This window comes from Stegostoma tigrinum, chromosome 2 (assembly GCF_030684315.1).
Source record: "Stegostoma tigrinum isolate sSteTig4 chromosome 2, sSteTig4.hap1, whole genome shotgun sequence".
NCBI classification, from domain to species: Eukaryota; Metazoa; Chordata; class Chondrichthyes; order Orectolobiformes; family Stegostomatidae; genus Stegostoma; species Stegostoma tigrinum.
The window spans coordinates 16,237,132-16,260,712 of record NC_081355.1 but is presented as its reverse complement, the minus strand read 5'-3'; the positions used below and the strand labels follow the sequence as shown (position 1 = coordinate 16,260,712).

At 42.4% G+C, this 23,581-nt stretch overlaps 1 protein-coding gene across 5 annotated transcripts in view; it reads left to right on the top strand.

The window, feature by feature from the left end:
- fhod3b (formin homology 2 domain containing 3b) overlaps window positions 1-22,982 on the top strand; it is a 583,240-nt gene extending 560,258 nt beyond the window's left edge. For 3 of the 5 annotated variants that reach the window (XM_048559318.2, XM_059652629.1, XM_048559337.2), the window contains 4 exons: window positions 3,509-3,532; window positions 9,461-9,641; window positions 12,441-12,602; window positions 22,766-22,982. In XM_048559318.2, the coding sequence (XP_048415275.2) occupies window positions 3,509-3,532; window positions 9,461-9,641; window positions 12,441-12,602; window positions 22,766-22,848 (450 nt within the window). In that variant the 3' untranslated portion in view covers window positions 22,849-22,982. The remainder of the gene's footprint in view (window positions 1-3,508; window positions 3,533-9,460; window positions 9,642-12,440; window positions 12,603-22,765) is intronic. The other 2 variants (XM_048559356.2, XM_048559328.2) reach the window with 1 other exon arrangement.
- The last annotated feature ends 599 nt before the right edge of the window (window positions 22,983-23,581 follow it).

Sequence of the window (23,581 nt, the reverse complement as noted above, 5' to 3'; positions counted from 1 at the left end):
CCATCATCATGGTATGCTGTGTACCTACCTTGCCACTTCCCCATTAATCTCTGGTGATTCAGTTTTTCTAACAATCCATTCTGTTGCATTTTTGTTGAACACTATTGGAAAAGTCCATGTACAAAACATAAAGCCTTATTTAACTTAAGAACTCTTAGTTAACTAACCACAATTTACAATTAGCTTTAATTTATTATTTTGACAGATTTACAAGAGAATTAATTTGGCCTTGATTATGACCTTCAGAATTTTGCTCACCATCAATGTTAGCCCTGCCGGTTTTGTCATAGTTATCCCTGTCTGGACTTTTTAATGCTGCACGAGTAGAGTTTTGCGTTATCTTTTGAATTCACTCCAGACAGAGTTATCACTCTTTGTTAGGCAAAACAGTGATGCTTTTTCATCATGTAAAAAAGATCTAATGCCTTCTATCTCAAGAAATGGTTCCATCTATTGTATGTGACAAAGTACTGCTTTGTATCAATATTTTTAAAGCACTGTTTTAAAATGTCTCAATCCAGATTCAGATCTACAGGTATTGAATAATAGTATCCTCTGCTTGCTACATTTCTAAAGGTTCTGAGATAATCAACTTCTAGCAGTGCTTTGAACAGTGAAAGGAAAATACAGTACAACCAAATAAGTCCTCAAAAGGGTAGTGCATTTTTAAAATACTTCTGATAGTTACAACTAGCTGCCCTTGTTTATGGTAGTAAGCATGGATTCACAGACAGATCTTTAAATTATCCACTTTCGAAGTTATTTGAATAACCCTATAGTTACTGGGTGCACTGCCAATTTTTCAAATGGGAGAACAGATTGGATGCTAATTTCTTCGTAATTCAAGTTAATGTCTCCTTTGGAATGACTTATTGAAAAGATATCCAATTGTATAAAGTGTTTTACTCATCGGGTAGTGCTTTGCTTCCATTAAATGCCACAGGAATGAAATTATAGGTTATGAGTGCAGCCAGTACATATTTTTAAAGATGCTGCAAAGAGCAATGAATTAATTAGGCATTTAAATAATTTCAAATGTTGTTACTTAAAGAACACATGTTGGTCAGGTCACTGGGTGGAAATTGAGTGTAATCCCCTGCTCCTGTTGTTATAAAACTGTGGGATCTTTAAGATTTAGCTGAATAGGCAGATATGGCTTCACTTTAACATCTGGAACTGAAGAATATTTTGAACAAAAATAGGAATTGTATCTGTATTGAAAACAGCCTCAGAATATTACAAAACATTTTACGGTCAATTAAGCACCTTTTCTGAAGTGTGCAAAATTCAGCCCCCGATTTTCTTATTGCAACATTCCACTGCAGCAACAAGATGATAGACCTGACCCTTGGCTCTTAGATATTGGTTAAGGGATAAATATTCCTTGTCTATTCAAGAGCAAAATTGTATATACAAAACTATCTATAGTTCATCAGCATGGAAGTGTCAGCCTTTCAGTTGTCTGAAGCTTTGTTAGGTTTATTTGTTGAAATGAACTCTGTTTATTGCATACAAATTGTTTGTGCTTTGGACTCTATTCCTTCAGTATTTATTCCATGGTCTGCAGTTTGACACCATGAGCTTTAGTTGCTGCTATTTTGAATTATTTCAGTTTATTCGAATGTTACTTTTAAACAGAAGAATTACTGGTCATCTCATACGTGTACATATTTCAAAAGTTCAGTTTTTCGTTCAGTTTTACAGCTTATCTCTGATGTGTTTAGGATCTAATTGACAACTTGCTTTATTTATACACCAATTTATGCAAGACAACTGTACTTGCCAAATTACCACCATTATTACACTGTTTCTTTGTTTGTAAAGTACTTTAAGATGCTCTCAGACCATGAAAGTGCTATATGAATGCCAGTTTTTTTTTTCTTTCTTAAACACTGATTTGTTCCACATTCAACCAACCACTATCAGCTGCATTACTACCCAGATCCTTAGGCAAGTCTCTGATCTCAATATCGAGTTCAACAATTTTAAGGCCTAAACTCTCCCATGTCCCAGCCCCCTACCCAGCGCACCAGGCCTCGTTACCACATAGCCTGCCATTACACACTACCTGTGATTAGTCACTAATTGTCCCCATTAACAACTATTTACCCTCCCAGCCATCGCTATCGACTTCTTTGTCTAACTGTTCTCCCTCTTTAGGCTCTATCCTGTTGTTTATTCCCTACCTCATCCCCCTCCCCTTTTTTCTGCATATAAACTGATGTTTTCTCAGCTACCACCAGGTCTGAGGAAGCGTCACCGGACCCAAAACGTTAACTGTGATTTGTACTTCACAGATGCTGCCGGACCTGATGAGCTTTTCCAACAACTTCTGTTTATGCACACGTTTATCAGGAATAGGAGAAAACAAAGTGTGGGGCTGAAGGAACACAGCAGGCCAAGCAGTATCTTAGGAGCACAAAAGCTGATGTTTTGGGCCTAGACCCTTCATCAGATGTCTTTCTGATGAAGGGTACAGGCCCGAAATGTCAGCTTTTGTGCTCCTGAGATGCTGCTGGGCCTGCTGTGTTCCTCCGGCCCCACACTTTGTTATCTTGGATTCTCCAGCATCTGCAGTTCCCATTATCTCTTATCAGGAATAGGAGTTTTCTTTGTCAACCATTGTCCATAACTGAGCTGTACTATTTAATTTGTTCTTGGACCTTTTCCCCAACAGCAGTGCAGATGTGTACAATACCACATGGACTGCAGCTGTTCCAAAAAGCGGCTCACAATCACCTATTTTAGATGAATTAAGGATGGGCAATAAATGCTAGCCTTGCCACTTTTTTTTAGCAACTCTTTTCTTTTCTTTTCCCACGTGTAGGATTTCAGTAATTTTCTAGTTTGAAGTGACCCCACATGTTTATAAACTTGTATACTAACTTGACCCACTGCCAATTTAAACATCTTTGTAGTTTGCTAGACCCCTTTGCTATTACTGTTGGATGCTTTGTGCTGGGAGCTCTTTCCATTTCAGTCATTGTAAACCACACGTTCTTTTTATCTTAAAACCTCCAATTCACTGCTGACGTATTTGAAATATCAAAACGATGGAATATCATAATTTAAAGGAAAACACAAATCAACAGGGTTATTTACTCTATGGATGCACAATGTTGTCGTGGTTTGCTGCAAAATCACTATCTCGGCTCAGCACGAGAGGAAATTAGGTGAATTCAGATGAGTATTGACAAGTGTTTAGTGAGCTCTGACTGAACACACAGCTGAGCAACTTGCATATGCTGAATTGTACTTTTTTGTTGTCAAAAAGTAAATAAAAGGGGTGAAGCAATTAACTTTATTCAGTTATTAGCTCTATACTTTAGCTTGCATTATTCAGTAATGCCTGCTATCAGGTAATGTGGACGATGTGTTTCCATCCCTCCTTTATATTTCAGGCCAGTTTGCAAATTTGTTTTTGCTACATTCCTAGTTTTTGATTTTTATCCCTGTATATTATGGCATTCTTTTTCACCACCTTCTCCTCCTCCCATCTCTCTTTCAGACTGATGATGAAGATGATGGTGAGGTATGGCAACTGTCTGCGATTGTGGTGCCTACTGTCTTGTGGGCACAGATTCTTACTAATATCATGTTGATTCTAACCTTTGTTATCACAATGCACGGCTAACATTAGCAAATTGCAACCCAAGCCCTCAGGTTGAATTGCATCTTTTCAAATAGCTTTAACCTACGGCAGTGTGCTGGAGTGTTTTGACAGCGTAATTTCATGTGTTTTAATGCCTAGGGAACTTCTGATGCACTAATTTGTTGGTTGATCATTGTGACGGATTGTGATTCGTTCCAAATATAGGTGTCACAGAATTTCCTCAGTCTCTTTTCGGGTTCCTGTGTTCAATATTTACTTTCCGTGTCTTTTCTTAAACTGGTATTGCATATTTCAGGCTTCTGCATTTGAAATTCCTTTGTGTAAGATGATACATGGTTATTTTTTCCCCTTTTTTTTCTTAGTTGTTGCATATCACTTCTTTGAGAAAATTCTTTCCTCAGTACTTTAGACAACAAAATCCCCAACTAAACCTTTCTGAATACCTGACAGGCTTTATGCTTGTTGTATTTCCCATATTTATACAGCAAGGAGATTCTTAATGCTGTATAGATTGTTTTTAATAATAAAATTTAGTTCAGCAAGTTCCAATAGATCTGGCACTGTCTGAGAAAAGAAAATATCGAATAACGTTTATAAATAGGCTGCTGGAACTTGATACAATTTGTAGTTTCTCAAAGCATACGTTTGAAGCCTTGGATTTTAACTACATAATGGAATGAAGGATTTACATTGTATCAAGTAACACTTTCGTCCTCAAAAACTCAAATCTGCCAATGTCATGATTGAAAGTAAATGCTTTTACTTAATTTTCATTTATTGTAAATGACGGACTTGTCTTTAATGTCATCTGTGAACAATAACCAAATGTGTGAAAGTGCAAGACATCTGTTAAAATGTGACTTGGCTATGACTGTTGATGGTCAATTTGCAGTGACTGTATTGGTTGAACAGTTCATTGATATTCCGATGTTCCACTGATCCTTCCACATGTTTATTTTGATGAAAGAAAAGTGTTGATTTAAAAAGTTTAAAAGCATGAAGCGCCGAAGGAGACTGTTCAGTCCACTGTCCGTACCATCTCTTTGTCAAAGAAATCCAAAATTTACCTCTACAACCTCTTTCCGTGATCCTGCTTATTCTACACTGTAAATGAGGTCCAGTTTTAGTTATATTTGATGATGAATTTAGTAATACTGGCCTGAATTGGCTGCAATCCAAAAAGGATGGTGCTCACCCTTTTAAGTTTGTCCCTGCCCATCTGTACGAGCATTTGCAGAAAGGGATGCGTGTGGGAGATGGAATACATGCGGTGCCCTCTACATGGCATCTGGGAACTTAGTGTATTGGACAAGCGCAATGTGTTTGTCTGAAACAAATCTTCAGTCTAAGCGGTTAGTGTAGAATACAGAGCCTTGAGCAAGGAATGCAAATTGGATTGGATTAAGACTAAGAGAGAATAAAGATGAATAAAAAGTACAAAAACTCAATGTGAAAAAGCATCTGCAACTATTAAAATGTGTGAGAATGAGATTCCATACTCGTGAAAAATCGATTTTCAATTGCAGCAACTTGTTTTTTTTGCCATTCAATTTCAGACTTTCCCGCTGAAATGGAAAAGTCCTGACTTTTTTTTGGAAATGGTTACTCAGTACTTAAGGATGTCATATCATCCATGATGTTTGAATGGGGTAGCCACAAGGTGCTGAGCTGTTTTTGTGCAACATCCAGAGGAACAGTGCATGAAAGATATTCAGATGTATTCCTTTAACTGCACATCCTTAGCCTGAAGCGTTTTAGATGTCAACATAAAATAACTTGGGGCACCAAATATTCACACTGTTATTTTTATACCAAATTCTGCTCCTTTATCTTTCAAACAATTTTTCAAAAAGACTTCCTTGTTGGAACTAAAGCAAAATATCTGTCACTTTAAAATCAAAAGGTAGCAAAGAGCTTGACACCTAAAAGTGTTTGGTGTTTGTCTGCCTCATTGCATCTGGTAACATGATGTTTCATGTGGGTCTTGCTTTCTCATGTAGATGCATAGGGACACAAGATGGTAGCATGGTTGAACATTAGCTCATCCTCAGCAGCAGGATTTCAGAGAAAGTGATTTTATTGACTTCAGCGTATTTAGGACCAAGAGGAGCATTTAGAAGTTAAAGGTGCCTTTTGAAACGATAACAGCTCCAGCATCTTTGTAAAGTTGAGGGGCCCATCTGCAATTGCTGTTTGTAAATACACAAACACGCCACCACAACCTCCCCTTCATCCCTCATTCCCTGACACTGTTTCTCTCTTTTCTTCCCCCCCCCCCCCCAACCACAGGCCCCAAGTCACCCACCTTCAGCCCCCCCACATGTGCAGTCTTTCCCCATCCTCACCCCATACATTCCTGCCCACCCTCTACACGCACTCTCTGTCACACACACACACGTGACCATGCTAAAGGTGAAACTCTCTTGTCAGAATTATTAATCTTCCGATTTTCCCAAGGCTGCATGTTGGTCTAATGGTCAGCTGGTTGCCCATTACTGCAGTGTGGCCTTCAGCAGTTCAGCCATACCATTAAACCTCGAGGCTTCCATGCTTCCTTCTAGTTCCACTACAATCCTTGAGAAAGCCAGGATTTCCTTTGTCAGGATTGGTTAGCAGCAGCCACTTTGCAAGGACTACTGGCTTTGATGTTCAACACGGAGTTCCGCTGAGTATATGATGTACCAAATTTGCACCTAGGTCTTAAACTCAATCTTTTAAACTAAACTTTTAGTCCCATTTTAAATATTTTATGGAGATCCCACCTGTATAACCTCTTTGCTTAAATCAAAGCTTGGTTAAAAGTCATATTGATGGAACTTTGCCACAAAATCACTTCAAGTGTTTTAACAAAAAGGTGTTTCACACTCAGTAATGGTGCTTATTTGAAGAGCTGGTGCGGTTACAACTCCCATCTCCTTTTTGGGACTGGATTTTCTCCTGCCTGCAAATCACTAAACTCCACCATTAACATCATGCAGGTCCCAGCTAATGAGGTAGATAACTGAACCAACCACACACATACAATGGCTATGAGTGCAGGTCAGAGACTGGGCACTCTGAGTAATTCACCTTGCCACCTCACGACCGCTTCCACTATTTACAAAGCACAACTCAGGAAGGTGGAGGAACACTCTCCACCTGGCACCATGTTCTTGGTGCAGCTCCAACAACTCTCGAAGCTTGACACCGTCCATTCTAAAGCAACCTGCCAGCCCACTACCAGGCAGTGTGCACCAGGTTTACTCCCTGGTGCAAGATAATAAAATGTGAGGCTGGATGAACACAGCAGGCCAAGCAGCATCTCAGGAGCACAAAAGCTGACGTTTCACGCCTAGACCCTTCATCAGAGAGGGGGATGGGGTGAGGGTTCTGGAATAAACCCCCAGCCCATCCCCCTCTCTGATGAAGGGTCTAGGCCCGAAACGTCAGCTTTTGTGCTCCTGAGATGCTGCTTGGCCTGCTGTGTTCATCCAGCCTCACATTTTATTATCTTGGATTCTCCAGCATCTGCAGTTCCCATTATCTCTGTTACTCCCTGGTGCACACTGGCTGCAGCATCACCCATCTATGAGAGAAATCTTGACAGCACTTTTCAAACCACAGTATCTACCATCTGGAATCACAAGAGCAATAGATGTATTGGGAACACCCCCATCCACAAATCTTCCTGCAAGTTTCTCATGCACTGACTTGCGAGCATATGCTTATTTCTTTCATTGCTGCTGTGGTAAAATCCCAGATGCCCCTCCCTGAATGCAAGGCAGTAACAGTTTAGAAAGCAGCTCATCAGCTTTTTAAGGCAGTTAGTGAGAGACAGCTGTCTCGTTAGCAGCACCTACGTTTCATGACTGGTTTTAAAAAAAAATGCATGTTCCTGAAGTGGACAATCAGATGCAAGAATCCCACTGGTGTAAAAGGCAGGTTGGAGTCCAGTGTTCTGAGAGATCTCATTTCTTACTCCCTCTGGACTTCATTAGCCTTTGCTGATGGATGTTAATATTGAATTGTATGTATTTTGGCCTAGTCAGTGGCTACTTCAGCTTGAGACTGGACCAAAAATCTGCTGCAAACGTTCATGCACCAGTCTGAAGAGCTTGCAAATCTCCCTTTTCACACTGAAATTTACAATTCTTTGGACATCATTGAATGGGCAGTATTTTTTGTATGAAGAACTGCTGTCTTGCCAATTTAAAAACGACACTCCTCTGATAGCTGTGAATGTTGCTTATCATTTTTAAAAAATCTCCGTGATCATACCAGTAAACAAGTTGGCGTTATAGGATATTTGAAAGGCAGGGCCACATTTTCGTGTTTGTGGTTGACACTTTGGGGCTCGTTTTCATCTGGGCTCAGAAAATCCAAACTTGTGCACTTTTATAGATCTCAAAACTCACACTTGACCGTTGTGTGACTTTAGTGTGGATTGTTGGTCCCTGCACATTGGTCAAAAAATTTACAGTGTGAGGAGTGTGGGTGCAGAGATGCAACACTTAGAAGACCATATTAGTTTTCCAATGCATCATCAGCCGTAATCTTTCCCCTTCAACTCCCATGATCTGAGCCACTTCTAATTCTCTGATAAACTGTCCTGCCCACTCAGGTTACCTCAATCCTCTCAATGACACCATCCCCTCTCTCAAAAACAAGCCACACTTTCGCCTATGTATCTATACTCCATAATTGCAAACTTAGCCTGTACTATCCAGCTCTTGGCAAACTTAGAGCAGTAACAGGGGTTATTTTAAAATCATCCGAAAATCATTAAACTTCGAAAAATTGTTTTCTTAAAAAAAGTCCTGAATTCAGACACACATTGTTTTTGAATAGAAAACTCAAGGGGCGAAATAATACTGGAGATTTTTTAAGAACTTATTAGGTTTGTAAACAAACAAGAAATGACATCAAATATATAATTTGTTATTGGAGACTCAAAGGTTTCAATAGACCAATACGACCACCTGCTGAGCCGAAGATTTTAAAACCCAGCTAAGTATTCACAATAGAATATTTATTGTAACAAAAACTTCCAGCTCCACTGACAGAACAGGTATCAAGTTGTACTTCCAAGCAGAATGTCTGTCAGTCATTGGCATGGAAAAAGGTGCAGCTAATATTTCCTAGCTTCAGAAGCATTTTATTTTTAAAAAGCCAGGTTTGCCAGCCCAATTAAGTCAGAGTGCAATAACATTACAACGGAAGTCACATTTTTGTACTCTTCAATACACTATGGTATTTTCTTCATTGGAAAAATTCTTAATGACAGTGAATACTTGGATGATGTTGATCAAAATAAGGATTATCTTAAGAGGACAGAGCCTAATTGTGACACTCAATAGTGTCAAAATATGTTAAACTTTTCAGAATGTGCCCAATTCTACTGCAGGTTTCCCATTTTCTTCACAAACTCTTGAACTGTGTGGGCATCTAGTGGACCTTTGAAAAGCCCCATGCCACCAGGCGGATGTTTTGTGCAAGAGAAAATCTGACGTTTGCCTGCCATCCCTCATTTAAAATGGGGCGCCTGACTTCAGCAGCGTCAGGCCTGTATTTTACACTCTAAGCATTCCCAACCTGTTAAAATATTGGGTTGGGAAAGCGAAAGAAAATCTGATTTTGTCCAAGAACCATCAGAGCAGCCACTTGAGCTCCAAAATTGTCGTCTTCACCCAGAAAAATTAATTTTAAAGTTGCTTCACATGGGATCTCGGATAATGCTGTTTTTGTTACACAAGCTTGCGTATGCGTTTTCGTGGACTTGCAGTATGTGTATGCATTAGATGTGAAAGAATATAGCCCCATGGGCTGCCAAAGGAATGATGTGATTTGTGTATGTGATTTGTTATGCAGACAGGAAAGTTCTCCAGCAACACTGAAACTGTCTCGGGTGAGAGCCAGCCGCACGGATTGCAGTCTGCCGAAGAGGCAGCAGAACATGAAAACATGAAAGCTGTTCTGAAAACCTCCGTACCATGTGGCGAAGTCACCACCGCTGTGCCAGGGGTGCGGACCCGAACAAGAGCCAGCAGAGGTAAAAGGCCCCATTTACACTGGTAACTCATCTCATGCCTCAGTTGCAGAGTACTAAAATATTTTGCAGCACAGCCGGCTATGCCAGGATTGTAACTCCATGTAAAAGTCATAAAATCCCTACAGTGTGGAAGCAGGCCATTTGGTCCATCAATTCTGTATCAATCCTCTGAGGAGCAATCCACCCGCCAACCTATCCCTCTAACCTTGCAGTTTCCATGGCTAATCTACCTAGCCTGTCCATCCCTGGACACTACGGGCAGTTTAGCGGCCAATCCACCTAACCTGTACATCTTTGGGCTGTGGGAGGAAACCCACACAGACACAGGGTGAATGTGCAAACTCCACACAGACAGTTGCCCGAAAGTGCAATCGAACCTGGGTCCCTGATGCTGTGAGGCAGCAGTGCTAACCACTGAGCCACCGTGCCACCCTATCAGCTGCCAAAGGGATGGGCTGATTTGGAAGTGTGCAATGTGTTATGCAGGCAGGAATATCTCCAGCAATATTGAAACTGTCTCGGTTGAGTGTCTTGAGCACTTTCCTTGAATTTTCAAAGTCTGTGTCCTCAATCAGCACAGGGACAGAATCAGCTTGACAATGGGCAATCCCAGCATCTTGATTGGGTGAAGAAATTCAATCCAAGGGCTTGAACATAGAACATAGAACACTACAGTGCAGTACAGGCCCTTCGGCCCTCGATGTTGCGCCGACCTGTGAAACCAAACTGAAGCCCATCTAACCTACACTATTTCGTTTTCATCCGTATGTTTATCCAATGTCCATTTAAATGCCCTTAAACTTGGCGAGTCTACTACTGTTGCAGGCAGGGCATTCCATGCCCTTACTACTCTGAGTAAAGAACCTATCTCTGGCATCTGTCCGATATCTATCTCCCCTCAGTTTAAAGCTATGTCCCCTCATGCCAGCCATCTCCATCAGAGGAAAAAGGCTCTCACTGTCCGCCCTATCTAATCCTCTGATCATCTTGTATGTCTCTATTAAGTCTCCTCTTAACCTTCTTCTCTCTAACAAAAACAGCCTCAAGTCCCTCAGCCTTTCCTCATAAGACCTTCCCTCCATACCAGGCAACACCCTGGTAAATCTCCTCTGCACCCTTTCCAATGCTTCCACATCCTTCGTATAATGCGGTGACCAGAACTGTACGCAATACTGCAAGTGCAGCCGCACCAGAGATTTGTACAGCTGCAACATGACCTCAGGACTGCGAAACTCATTCCCTCTACCAATAAAATCTAACGCACGGTACACCTTCTTAACAACCCTATCAACCTGGGTGGCAACTTTCAGGGATCTATGTACATTGACACCGAGATTGCTCTGCTCATCCACACTACCAAGAATCTTACCATTAGCCGAGTACTCTGTATTCCTGTTACTCCCTCCTACGTGAATCACCTCACAATTTTCCACATTAAACTCCATTTGCCACCTCTCAGCCCAGCTCTGCAGCTTATCCGTGTCCCACTGTAACATCCAACATTCTTCCACACTGTCCACAACTCCATTGACTTTAGTGTCATTTGCAAATTTACTGACCCACCCTTCTACGCCCTCATCCATGTCATTTATAAAAATGACAAACAGCAGTGGCCCCAAAACAGATCCTTGCGGTACACCACTAGTAACTGAACTCCAGAATAAACATTTCCCATCAACCACCACCCTCTGCCTTCTTCCAGCTAGCCAATGTTTGATCCAAACCGCTAAACCACCCTCAATCCATGACTCCGTATTTTATGCAATAACCTACCGTGAGGAACCTTATCAAAAGCTTTACTAAAATTGGATTACTACGAATCAAACCGCAATCCAATCCCAATGAAAAGGTAATAATTTTTGCAGCCTTCTTTCTCACAAATTTTTCAATAAAAAGACAACACAGCACTGAGGAAGGTATGAGAGACTATCCTTTGTTTATCTTGCTGACTGACGTTCTCTAATGTCATGAATGCCATAACATTGTGCCCAGATCATCAGAAATATGTAGATGTGAAGCACCTACTTTATAAAAATAAATGTAGACAACAAAAAATGTTTTTAATGGCATTAAACTGGCAGTCCGCCTGTCAGTTTTTGAGGATTCTTGGACATCAGCCTAAGAAGCAGTGGAATGGTCTACTCTTCTCAATTTTAATTCGCTCCTATCCAACTTCGTAGAAGATTTTTGATGGAAAGAACTCAACAATAATAGAATTTTACTTTTTTGTTGTCTGGGTTTCATCGACAGGTGGATTAAGGTCAAGGGAGTGAAGCAAAGGTTTAAAATATCAGGGCTAGATAAGCAAAACCTTCTCACTAGCTCAATTTTTTTAGCCAACCACAGAGATTTATTTCCAAAAGGTAGGGACAGCCCTATTAACATTCAGACATCTTGTGCCCTGGTGATAGCATCAGGCCCGAGTCAAAAGATGTGAAATTCATAAGAGCCACTCCTTTCGGAATTATTTTATTAACCCAGAAGCCTCATAAGGAAGTTTGCAGATGCTCTCCCCCACGTTCACAGCGCAGTCAAAATCTCCACTGTAACTCCAACTGCAGCCCAGAAATTTGGCCACCCTTCCCCTGCTTAGCAACTCCCCTCCCCATTGTGTCAGCCAGGACACTGTCCAAAGGTATTCAAACATTCTCTACTTGTGTTGGGCTCCTCTTTTCTCATCCTTGTCGTTTTGCATCCTGGCCACCACCTGTCCATGTTAAAGCCTGATGCTCGATATCGCTACTTCAGCCACCAAATTGCAAATCTCTCATAGTGTCCCATGGCTTTTGCTCCATTCAGGCCGTGTTGGGTCATGCACAGCAGGCAACGATGATTCCCCAAATGCCACAGATGACGCTGCAGATGAAATAATGGATCGGATTGTCAAGTCAGCCACTCAAGTGCCAAATCAGCGAACTGTGCCTAGAGAGAGGAAAAGATCACGTGCGAACAGGAAGTCTTGTAAGTGGCCTGTTTTCCCCAGTCTGCTCTGCGTTACTGTCGTACGGATATCAGTAATTCTGAGGAAAGGTCGAATTCCTGAACTGTTGACCAAGTTATGTTCTCGGGTAACCTGACCCACTGTCTCCAGAAGTCTTTCAGATTACCATCCCCTGCAGTACTTTGCTTTTTTTCCCTTAAACATTTAAACATCCCCCTTCCCCAATCTAGTCATGCTACTCGACTCACAGAACATTGTCTGCAACAGAAATTAAAGCATTTTGTTTTTGCTGCAGACTCATTTTTCATGCAAGTAAGCTCTGCCTAAGGGCCAGGAGGAATTGTGGCATTTCTACCTGAGTCTCCAGCTCACCACCTTCCCCTCGGGACCCATACATTCTGGGGTCAGAGGGCACATCCAACTCCTGAGCTCTTGTTACTGGAGCAACAAAGTCCTTAGCCATTCCTACAGTCGCAGCCTGCTATGGAGTGCTCCACATCAGAGAGGCAGACAAGCCTATGAAATAGGCTGGCTGACCAATGAGAATGAAACTGAAACTCTTTCCCCCTACTTTTAGGAAACTACTGCTATCAATAACGAAGGACCCACTTTTTTTTTTAACTTCAGTTGCCTTATCAACTTGCCCTGCCACTTGCAAAGACTTCCGCCCCAGATTTTGTTGCTTCTGCACATCTCACAAAGTGTACCATTTGATTTCTATTGCCTCGTCATGCCTTCCTCCAAAATGTATCACTTTGCACCTCTGTTGAAAATCTACTCGTTTTGCCTGTCTGTTGCCATCTCGCTCACTGTTTCTGCACTGAAATAATGCCCATATAACCAAGCCCATGTCTTTAATTCATATCAAACATAGCTTTGATCACCATAACTATCTCAATTGGAACCACTGTATACTTATCTCCAGTCTGAAAGCAACAGTTGATCACTCCTCCTTACTTTCTGTTCCTTAATCAACTTTGCACCCATGGTGCCAGTTTGATACCATCGGCTTCAATTTTGCTAACCAGTGTATTACGAGGTATTTGTTCGACCACCTTTTGAGATTGTACACTGTTACATCAATCACCGTCTTCCTACTGCCTTCATCAATCCTCTCTATTACATAAACAACAAACTTGATCAAGTTTATTGGGTACAGTGTGGCATTGTCAAATACACATGAGCTGTCATTGCGTAGCCCAAGTTCTTCCAAGTGACAGTATAATTTGTCCAGATTGTTGTATGTGATGGATGCCCACCAGTGACTGTAGAGCTATGGGTACCTGGTTTATCCCCCTTTTTCTTACGTTTGAATATTTGGTTTGCCATTTATAACCCTCCAGAGTTTTGGTAAGCCCCCCATGAAGAGAACTGGAATATTTTGGATACAGCCCCTGTTACGTCCAACATGCCTTTACCCTGTAACCTACTATACATCACATCTATGCTAGATGACATTCTACTTCGAGCTATTTTAAATGCCTAATTTTTATTCTATTCAGTCTCTCTTTTGTTGCCTCCTTTATGGGGGCTATATATAGATGTGAATGGGTTAATACCGAGGAGTGTCATAAGCACCACCTACTATCATGATGTCATGTAGAGAGAGCAAGATCTGCCGATGCTGGAGTCAGAGTTAACAAGGTATGGAGCTGGAGGAGCATCAGGGGAGCAGGAAGGCTGACGTTTCGGGTCAGGACCCTTCTTCAGAAATAGACTGGGGGCAAAACAGCTTAGGATCTCAAAGGATTGGGGCTTAGAGTCTAGTCATTTTCCAAGTCTTTGTGATAATGTGTCTCACGACAATGTCACTATATCTTGTTTACTGCAGGAAGCTCTTCTTGTGGTTTCCTCAGCCACGTTAAGCTGAGCGCACACTGTAGTTTCCACCAACTAAAGGATGGTGGCAGTAACCTTCTTCATGAGCAGCAGTCTGTATGGCACAGTGAGATGGCATGGCCAGACAGCAATTCTCCCATCGGAAGCATTTTGCCCTGAGTGAATAGATAACAAACAACTTGGAGTGTACCTAAGATAACAAGCTGTAGAGCTGGATGAACACCGCTGGCCAAGCAGCATCAGAGGAGCAGGAAAGCTTGACATTTCAGGGAACCAAAACATCAAACTTTCCTGCTCCTCTGCTGCTTGGCCTGCTGTGTTCATCTAGCCCTACACCTTGTTATCTAAGATTCTCCAGCATCTGCTGTTCCTGGAGTGTACCTCAGTCATATTGTTCCACTGCCAGAAGATCTCTCACTTCCCCCGCCCCCACTCCCAGGCCCTCCTTTTTAACTATGTTCTTTACATTATCCATGTTTTAAAAAAAAGTTTCATCGTTTTCTTTAAGTTGCGCACTAATCCATTCTCATGCAGTCTCTCAGCCCACTTGATTGCCTCCATCTTCTATTTAAATTTTGGCTCTTCACTGAATTATGAATCTGGCATACATCATAAGGTATTTTTTGCTGCCTGTTTTTAATATCTTTACCTTTCGTAACTCAGCAAGCTGTAGCTTTAGATGCCCTGCCTTTCCCCCTCCTGGATAACATCTGGTCTGTCTGTACAATCACCTCTTTGAAAGCCTCGCAATGCTCAGTCTCTGGGTTACATGCCAATTTTTGACTGTATCACAACAGGGCCAAATTCACTTTGAACTCTCTGGAATTGAGCTTCCTTTATGCAGGGACTTTTACCTTTGATGGATTTTTGTCTTTTTCCTTATCTGCTCCAAAGTTAGTCATTTCATCCCTACTGCATTCCCATTGAAATGTGCAGCACTTGACCCAGTTTACTGCCCAGAGGCAGGTCCAGCCCGATTCCATGCTTTGGTGGCCAGGAAGGAAACCGATTAAAGAAAAGTTTCCTTGCGCACATTTAGAGAACTCTTCACCCACTTTGCCCTTTTGTTTGTATTCAGCAAAGGAAAATATGATTTGTATTAAATGATTGTTTCTTCGTCTTGCTTTGTTTTGTCAGTTTACAACAAAGTTAGAATTTTGATGTATCACTGGCGCCTATCTGCAAACCTTTTTCGCTTTATCTGGCACGTTAATGGGGAAGGAAAGGAGGGCAAGAGGGAAAGCCAGAGTATTAAAGGTAGAGCTCGCTGGGTTAAGAAGACTAAAGATATTAAGGTGTGAAACAAAAATGGAACAGTTCCTGAGGAATGGCCGCCGGACCTGAAACATTAACTCTGTTTTCTCAGTCACAGATGCTGCCAGACCTGCTGAGCTTTTCCAGCAATTTTGTTTTTGCTCCTGATTGAGAGCATCCACAATTCTTTTGGTTTTTATACTAACGTGTGATTTGCCTGAGAGTGATGTCTACCTGTTCTTAGCTGTTCCTCCTTCTCAAGAGGCAAGCAAATGAACAACCCCTTCACTCTGCTGAAGGTAGACCTCCATTGTCTCCCTGAGAGAATGCAATACCAGATGCATTCGCGGTGAGCCATACTTCACTCGTCCCATTTTATTGCTGAACTGGTGGTCCCAAGAGGCGGCAGCGGCCACAACATTAGCCAGAAGAGGCACCGGCTGCTTCAATCTGGGGGACCCAGCGCCAGTTTGAGCCTAGATTGGGACCTGGCTGCTTCCGTGGTTGCTGCATCGCCGGGATTTGCCCAGTGCAGACTCATGGCGAAGACACCGCTGGAGGCAAGGGTGGCATCGAAGAATGGTGAGACTGGCAGCGACGTAGCTGCAGGCCATGACTGGGCTCAGGTACCTGATGGCAGAGGGAGGGATACGCCAGCTGCGGTAACGTGCAGGGACATGCAGCACCTGAGTGCTTCTCAGACTGAAGGATGAACCTTGTGGCTTTGTTTTTCTGTGGGCAAGTGATCTGGACATTTCCTCTTCTTTTGCCTGTATCTTTTATGTCTGCTTCTGTTTTTATTACTAAGATGGAGCTGGAGAATGGTGATTTTGACCACTTTTCTCTGTACTCCTGTATTCCTGCACTTGAGTACCATTGACAATAAAATCTAAGTCTAATTGCTCAAGAGCAGATCTGGCACAGCTGATCCACACAGGTGAGTAGGAAGCGAACAGATTTAAGAATTTACATATTTTGGGCAAAACCAACACTGCTGCCAGTGACAATGGGAACTGCAGATGCTGGAGAATCCAGGATAATAAAATGTGAGGCTGGATGAACACAGCAGGCCCAGCAGCATCTCGGGAGCACAAAAGCTGACGTTTCGGGCCTAGACCCTTCATCAGAGAGGGGGATGGGGTGAGGGTTCTAGAATAAATAGGGAGAGAGGGGGAGGTTGACCAAAGATAGAGAGAAAAGAAGATAGGTGGAGAGGAGAGTATAGGTGGGGAAGTAGGGAGGGGATAGGTCAGTCCAGGGAAGACGGACAGGTCAAGGAGGTGGGATGAGGTTAGTAGGTAAGAGATGGAGGTGCGGCTTGGGGTGGGAGGAAGGGATGGGTGAGAGGAAGAACAGGTTAGCGAAGCAGAGACGGGTTGGACTGGTTTTGGGATGTAGTAGGTGGAGGGGAAGAGCTGGGCTGGTTGTGTGGTGCAGTGGGGGGAGGGGACGAACTGGGTTGGTTTTGGGATGCGGTGGGGGAAGAGAAGATTTTGAAACTGGTGAAGTCCACATTGATACCATTGGGCTGCAGGGTTCCCAAGCGGAATATGAGTTGCTGTTCCTGCAACCTTCGGGTGGCATCATTGTGGCACTGCAGGAGGCCCATGATGGACATATCATCGAAAGAATGGGAGGGGGAGTGGAAATGGTTTGCGACTGGGAGGTGCAATTGTTTATTGCAAACTGAGCGGAGGTGTTCTGCAAAGCGGTCCCCAAGCCTCCGCTTGGTTCCCCAATGTAGAGGAAGCCACACCGGGTACAATGGATGCAGTATACCACATTGGCAGATGTGCAGGTGAACCTCTGCTTAATATGGAAAGTCATCTTGGGCTGCTGTCCCTGCCCAACTAGGGCTGTCAGGAAAACCATAGAGATGCAAATACTGGAACAAAAACAGCAACTGCTGGAGAAATTCCGGTCTGGCAAGAATCAGGAGTCTTTTTAACTCGAGCTACCTGGGCTAAAGCGAAAAGTTGGAAGAAAGAAGACATGAAAGGGAGCTCAGCATCCCAAGAGACAAAGTTTTCAGACAGGATAGAGAGTGGATTTAAAAAAAAAGATTTGGAGTAGGGGCTGTTGGGGCATTATTGATTTAAGGAATCCAATCTAGTTGTCAGGAAGCCATCAAAGATGAGGGAAGTTAACACAAGCGGCTCTGTGTACAATGAGACCCCAAATAGTGGGAAGGTAGGTAAATATGTACACACATTTCTGAATGCAAAAAAAAAGGAGCAATAATAGTTGGGCACTCAACTGCCCAAATATCAACTGAGATAAAAACAATGAGAAAGGCACAAAGGGCATAAAATTATTTGAACTACGTTCAGAAAAACCTTTTTAGCCAAAACTTAAATAAGCCAGTGATGGAGTTGGAGTGGTGGTGGGTGGGGCTGTGCTGTACTTTATTTCATCTTGGGAAATGAAGCTGAATGAGTGGACCAAGTAGTGATGGGTGAACATTTGGAAGATTGTGGCTGTAACACAGATTTAACATCATGGGAAAGGGCAAAGGTAGAATGTGGATAGAAATTTTAATTTGAGGTAAAAAATAATTGAGCTAAGGGGTGATCTGTGAAAGTGGATCAAATGCAGCTACTTGAAGGAAAATTGGTGACAAATCAATGAGAAGTATTTGAACGTGGGATTCTATGGGCAAAGTGTTGACATGTCCCAACATGGAGGAAGGGTGGTACTGCCAAATCTCGAGCCCATGGTTAACATACAGGTTAAGATGCAGCAAAGAAAAGCTTATGACAGTATTAGGTTTTTGTGACTGTCATAGGCCGGCAGGATTACAGTAACAGAAAGTCACAGTTGTCCAAGAGGACCAAAGGACTGCACTCTCATTAGAGTGAGATGATTTGTGGTGACTTAACCAGAGGGCCACCACGCCTGAGGCAAAGGGAGAATGTGAGAAAGTGGGATCTTCACAGTAACCTCAGTCAGTGTGGGAATTGAATCCAGGCCATTGGCATCATTCTGCATTGCAAACCAGGCATACAGCCAACTATGCGAGTCAACCCTCATTGGGGTATGTTGTCTACAGGCATAAAGTAAAGGAGGAAATTAGGAAAGCAAAGAGAAGATGCAGAAAAACAAATTAGCAGTAAAATCAAGGTGTTTTATGAGTATATTAAGAGCCAGAGGATGACTAAGGAAAGATTATGGCCTATCAGAAACACACATGGAAATTTGCATATGGATGCAGAAGATTTTGGTTCTTATTGACCACTTTGCTTCTGCCCTCACAAAGGAGAAGATTGATGCAGGTGTACTTGCTGAAGAAGAGTGTGGAATGTTAGACCATTAGGCTTAATGGCAGAAGTAGGCCATTTGCCTCATCCTGGCTGCTTCGCCATCCAATGAGATTGTAGCTGACCTGATAATCCTCAACTCCGCTTTCTAAAAATAAAACACTCTGTTTTATTTTTACCCCATCACTCTGGATTCCTTGCTAACAAGGTGTCGAGCTGGATGAACACAACAGACCAGGTAGCATCAGAGCAGCAGGAAGGCTGACATTTTGGGCCTAGACTCTTCTTGAGAAAACTTTCTGCAGAAGAGTCTAGGCCAAAATCGTCAGCTTTTCCTGCTCCTCTGTTGCTTGGCCTGCTGTGTTGATCCAGCTGTATGCCTTGTTATCTCAGATTCTCTAGCATCTGAAGTTCCTACTAACTCTGGATTCCTTTACTGATTGAATACAATGAACCATCTCTGGACTATATCCAGTGCCAGGATAACAAAGTGTGAAGCTGGATGAACACAGCAGGCCAAGCAGCATCTCAGGATCACAAAAGTTGAAACGTCAGCTTTTGCGCTCCTGAGATGCTGCTTGGCCTGCTGTGTTCATCCAGCTCCACACTTTTGTTATATTGGATTCTCCAGTATCTGCAGTTCCCATTATCACTATATCCAGTGCCAGTCTATTTTTCCTCAGACAAGGGGACGTAATTTTAAAATCAAAGATGAAGGTTTAGAGGGGATTTGAGGAACAACATTTCACCCAGAGAGTGGTGCGGATCTAGAATGCATGGCCTGGGAGGATAGTAGAGGCTGGTAACCTCACAACCTTCAAAAATTAAATCGATGAGTGCTTGAAATGTCATAAAGTTTAAGGCTATGAGCCAAGTGCTGAGAAGTGAGACTAGTGTAGATTTAGCTTAACTTTGGCAGTATTGGGCATTTTCTGTACTGTACAATTATAATACAGTTTTATGGTATTCTAGGTGTGGTCTGACTTGTGAACAGAACTCAAAATTCTCCTTAATTTGTTATTGCAGTCTCAGTTTAAAAAAAATACTTTGCAGTAGAGTTTGGGAAGAGTAAATGTCACATCTTTGCAGAAACAAGAAAGTCAGAAATACATCCCATTTTTCTCATAGCCAGAAATTTACGTAAAGTACTATGTCATTCTTTCCAACTAGTGTCTCTAAGTGATTATGATTCATGAGCCTCTTCCCGTCTGACTAACTGTCTAGTATATCCTTCTGCTGCATTCTTCTTTGCACTTCTCTAATTTCCCCTCAAATGGATCTACATTATTTTCCACAACTACACCATATCATAGAGTCACAGAGATATTGAGCACCGAAACAGATCCTTTGGTCCAACTCGTTCATGCTGACCAGATATCCTAAGTTAATCTAGTCCCATTTTCCAGCATCTGGCCCATATCCCCATATCCCTACAAACCTTTCCTATTTATTTACTACCCATCCAGATACGTTTTTAAATGTTGTAATGGTACCAGCCTCTACCACTTCCTCTGCTAGATCAATCCATACATACAGCACCCTGTGTGGAAAACATTGCCCCTTCGGTCTCTCTTAAGTTTTTCCCCTTTCACCTAAAATCCATGCCCTCTAGTTTTGGACTCACCCACCCTGGGGAAAATATCTTGTCTATTTACCTTATTCATGCCCCTCGTGATTATATAAATATCTATAAAGTTACCTCTGAGCCTCCAACACCCCACAGACAATAGCCTCAGCCTATTCAGCCTCTCTCTATGCCTCAAACCCTGGCAACATCCGTGCCAATCTTTTCTGAACCCTTTCAATTTTCCTAGCATCCTTCCTGTAGCATGGAGACCAGAGTTACCCATGGTATTCCAAAAGTGGCCTTATCAACACCCTCTACAGAAACAACATGATCTCCTAACTCCTACACTGAATGCACTGACCAATAAAGGCAAGCATACCAAATGCTGCCTTCACTAACCTACCTACCTGCCACTCCACTTTCAGAGACTGCACCTGAACTTTATGGTCTGTCTGTTCGACTACACGCCTTAAGCCTCTCCCATTCACCATGAAACCCCTATCTTGAATTGACTGTCCAAAATACAACATCTCACACTTCTCTATATTAAACTCCATTTGCCTTTTCTTTGCCCACTTCCCCAGTTTATCAAGATCCTGCTGCAATTTCTGATCACCTTCCCCACTGTCCACAATACCGCCAATTTTTATGTCATCTGCCATGTCTTGCACGTTCTCATCCAAATTGTTGATATAGGTAACAAACAGCAATGGCCCAGAACTGACCTCTAAGGCACACCACTAGTCACAGGCCTCCAGTCCAACAAGCATCCTCTCACTATTACTCTCTGCTTCCTATCGTCAAGCCAATTGTGTGTCCAATTTGCCAGCTGTCCCTGGATTCTATGTGATCTAACCTTCCAGGTCAGTCTACCATGTGGAGCCTTATCAAAGGTCTTACTGAAATCCATGTGGACTATGTCTACCACCCTGCCTTCATCAGCCTTCCTAGTCACTTCATCAAAGAATTCTAACAAATTTGTGACGTATGATTTCTCACGCACAAAGCAGTGCTGATTACTCCTAAAAAAAAATCCTGTCTTTGTAAATGCATGTATATCTTATCCCTCAGAACTTCCTCAAGTAACTTATCAAACACAGATGTTAGGCTTACTGGTCTATAATTTCCAGGTTTTTCTTTTCAGCCCTTTTTGAATAAGGGCGTAACATTCACTACTCTCCGGTCTTCCATGACCTCATGCGGGTCTAATGATGATATGTATCAGCCAGGGCCCCCACAATTTCTTCTTTAACCTCTTGCAGGGTTCTTAGATATATCTGATCAGGACCAGGAGATTTATGCACCTTCATATATTCTAATATTTCCAACACCACCCCTACCATGATGTGGACTGACCACAAGATGTTGCCACCACTTCCCCAAGTTCCCAAGTTGTCTTGTCTTTCTCCACAGGGAACCCAGAAGAAATATTCAGTGAGGACCTCACCCACCTGCTGTGCCCACTTTGGTCCTTGAGGGGTCCTATTATCTCTCTCTAGTTTTTTTTCCCTTTAATATACTCATAGAATCTCTTTGGATTCTCTCTCATCTTCATCAGCCAAAGCTATCTCATGCCTCCTTTTCATTCTCCTGATTTCTTCAAATAACTCCTACATTCACTATATACCTCCATCTATATAGTCCTTGATCCCAGCTGCCTGTTCCTGAGCCATACCTTCTTTTTTCTGATCAAAGCCTCAATATCTCTTGTCATCCAGGGTTCCCTACTCCTGCCAATCTTGCCCATCACCCCCACAGGAACATATAGACTTTAAACCCTAGCTATCATACTTTTAAAGGCCTCCCACTTGCCAGAGCTTTCTTTGCCTGCAAACAAACCGCTCTAATCAATCACCTGCAAGCTCCTGTCTAATTCCATCGAAATTTGGCTTGCCCCAGTTTAGAACTGAAATCTGTAGAACTGCTCAATAAATGCCTGATGTGAGAGGGATTCAACTTTGCATTCTGAAAAGTGTGGGGCGTGTTTTCTCCGACCCCCGAGTGCTATACAAACGCATGTTACAAGTGAAGAACAGAAACAAAGTTGCTGGAAAAGCTCAGCAGTTCTCATATATGTTCTGAGAAACGGTCACTGGACCCGAAACTTTAACTCTTATTTTTTTCTTCACAGGTGCTGGCAGACCTGCTGAGCTTTTCCAGTAACTTTGTTTTTGTTCCTGATTTACTACATCCGCTGTTCTTTTGGTTTTTATTTACGTTACAAGTGAGACCTTGATAACCTGTTGTGAATTTATCCTCTTTACAGTGAGAAGAACATTAAAGAGTGGCCTGACGCCAGAAGAGGCCAAAGCATTGGGTTTACTCACCACCTCGGAGATGCAGGTGTGAGGTGACTGAGCATGAACTGAGGCAGGAGACGCCACTAATGCCTGGACAAGGCACAGCTAGAAACATCAACTGACAACCAACTGCTGCTCCTGACGTTCGGTCATCACCAACCGCCCCCCCCCCCCCCCCCCCCCGCCCGCCCCGCCGCCAGCTCTGTTCATCATACGATGCTGATGAGAAGCAAGAGCTAGAAAGAGATGTCGTGTATTGGCACTAAAGTTCTGACAGCTTTTTAAAATTTAAAATCAGGATTGTTCAGAAGTATTTATACCTAGGTAAAAGTATTGCTTTTTTTGTTTTTTTTTGTTTTCGTATCTAATTGAAGTGATTAGGAAAATTTATTGAGTATGCTGTTGTACGTGATATGTTTACGTTGACTTTACTTGTGGCCTACTTATGTAACAGGAACATTCACCGTATCAGTGAGAATACCGGGTCTTTAAGAGACAGTGTGCTGATGTTGACAGGCCAACAACCTAGCTGTGTGTTAAAACTTTCTTCTGACAATTGTGTACTTCCATCCAAAGCTAATTAATTTAAGATGTTTTATCATTAATCCTTCAATTCTGCAATGTTTTTATTTTATCTTTGTAGGCCTCTTTAGTGACGGCAAAGGATTCCACCCCCACCCAGCCCTACTACTGCCCACTGATGCACATTTGCTATTTCAAAAAAGTTTATTTTACACATTATGAAATGCTGATAGAATTGAGCCACAGAAGGGCCTAAAAGA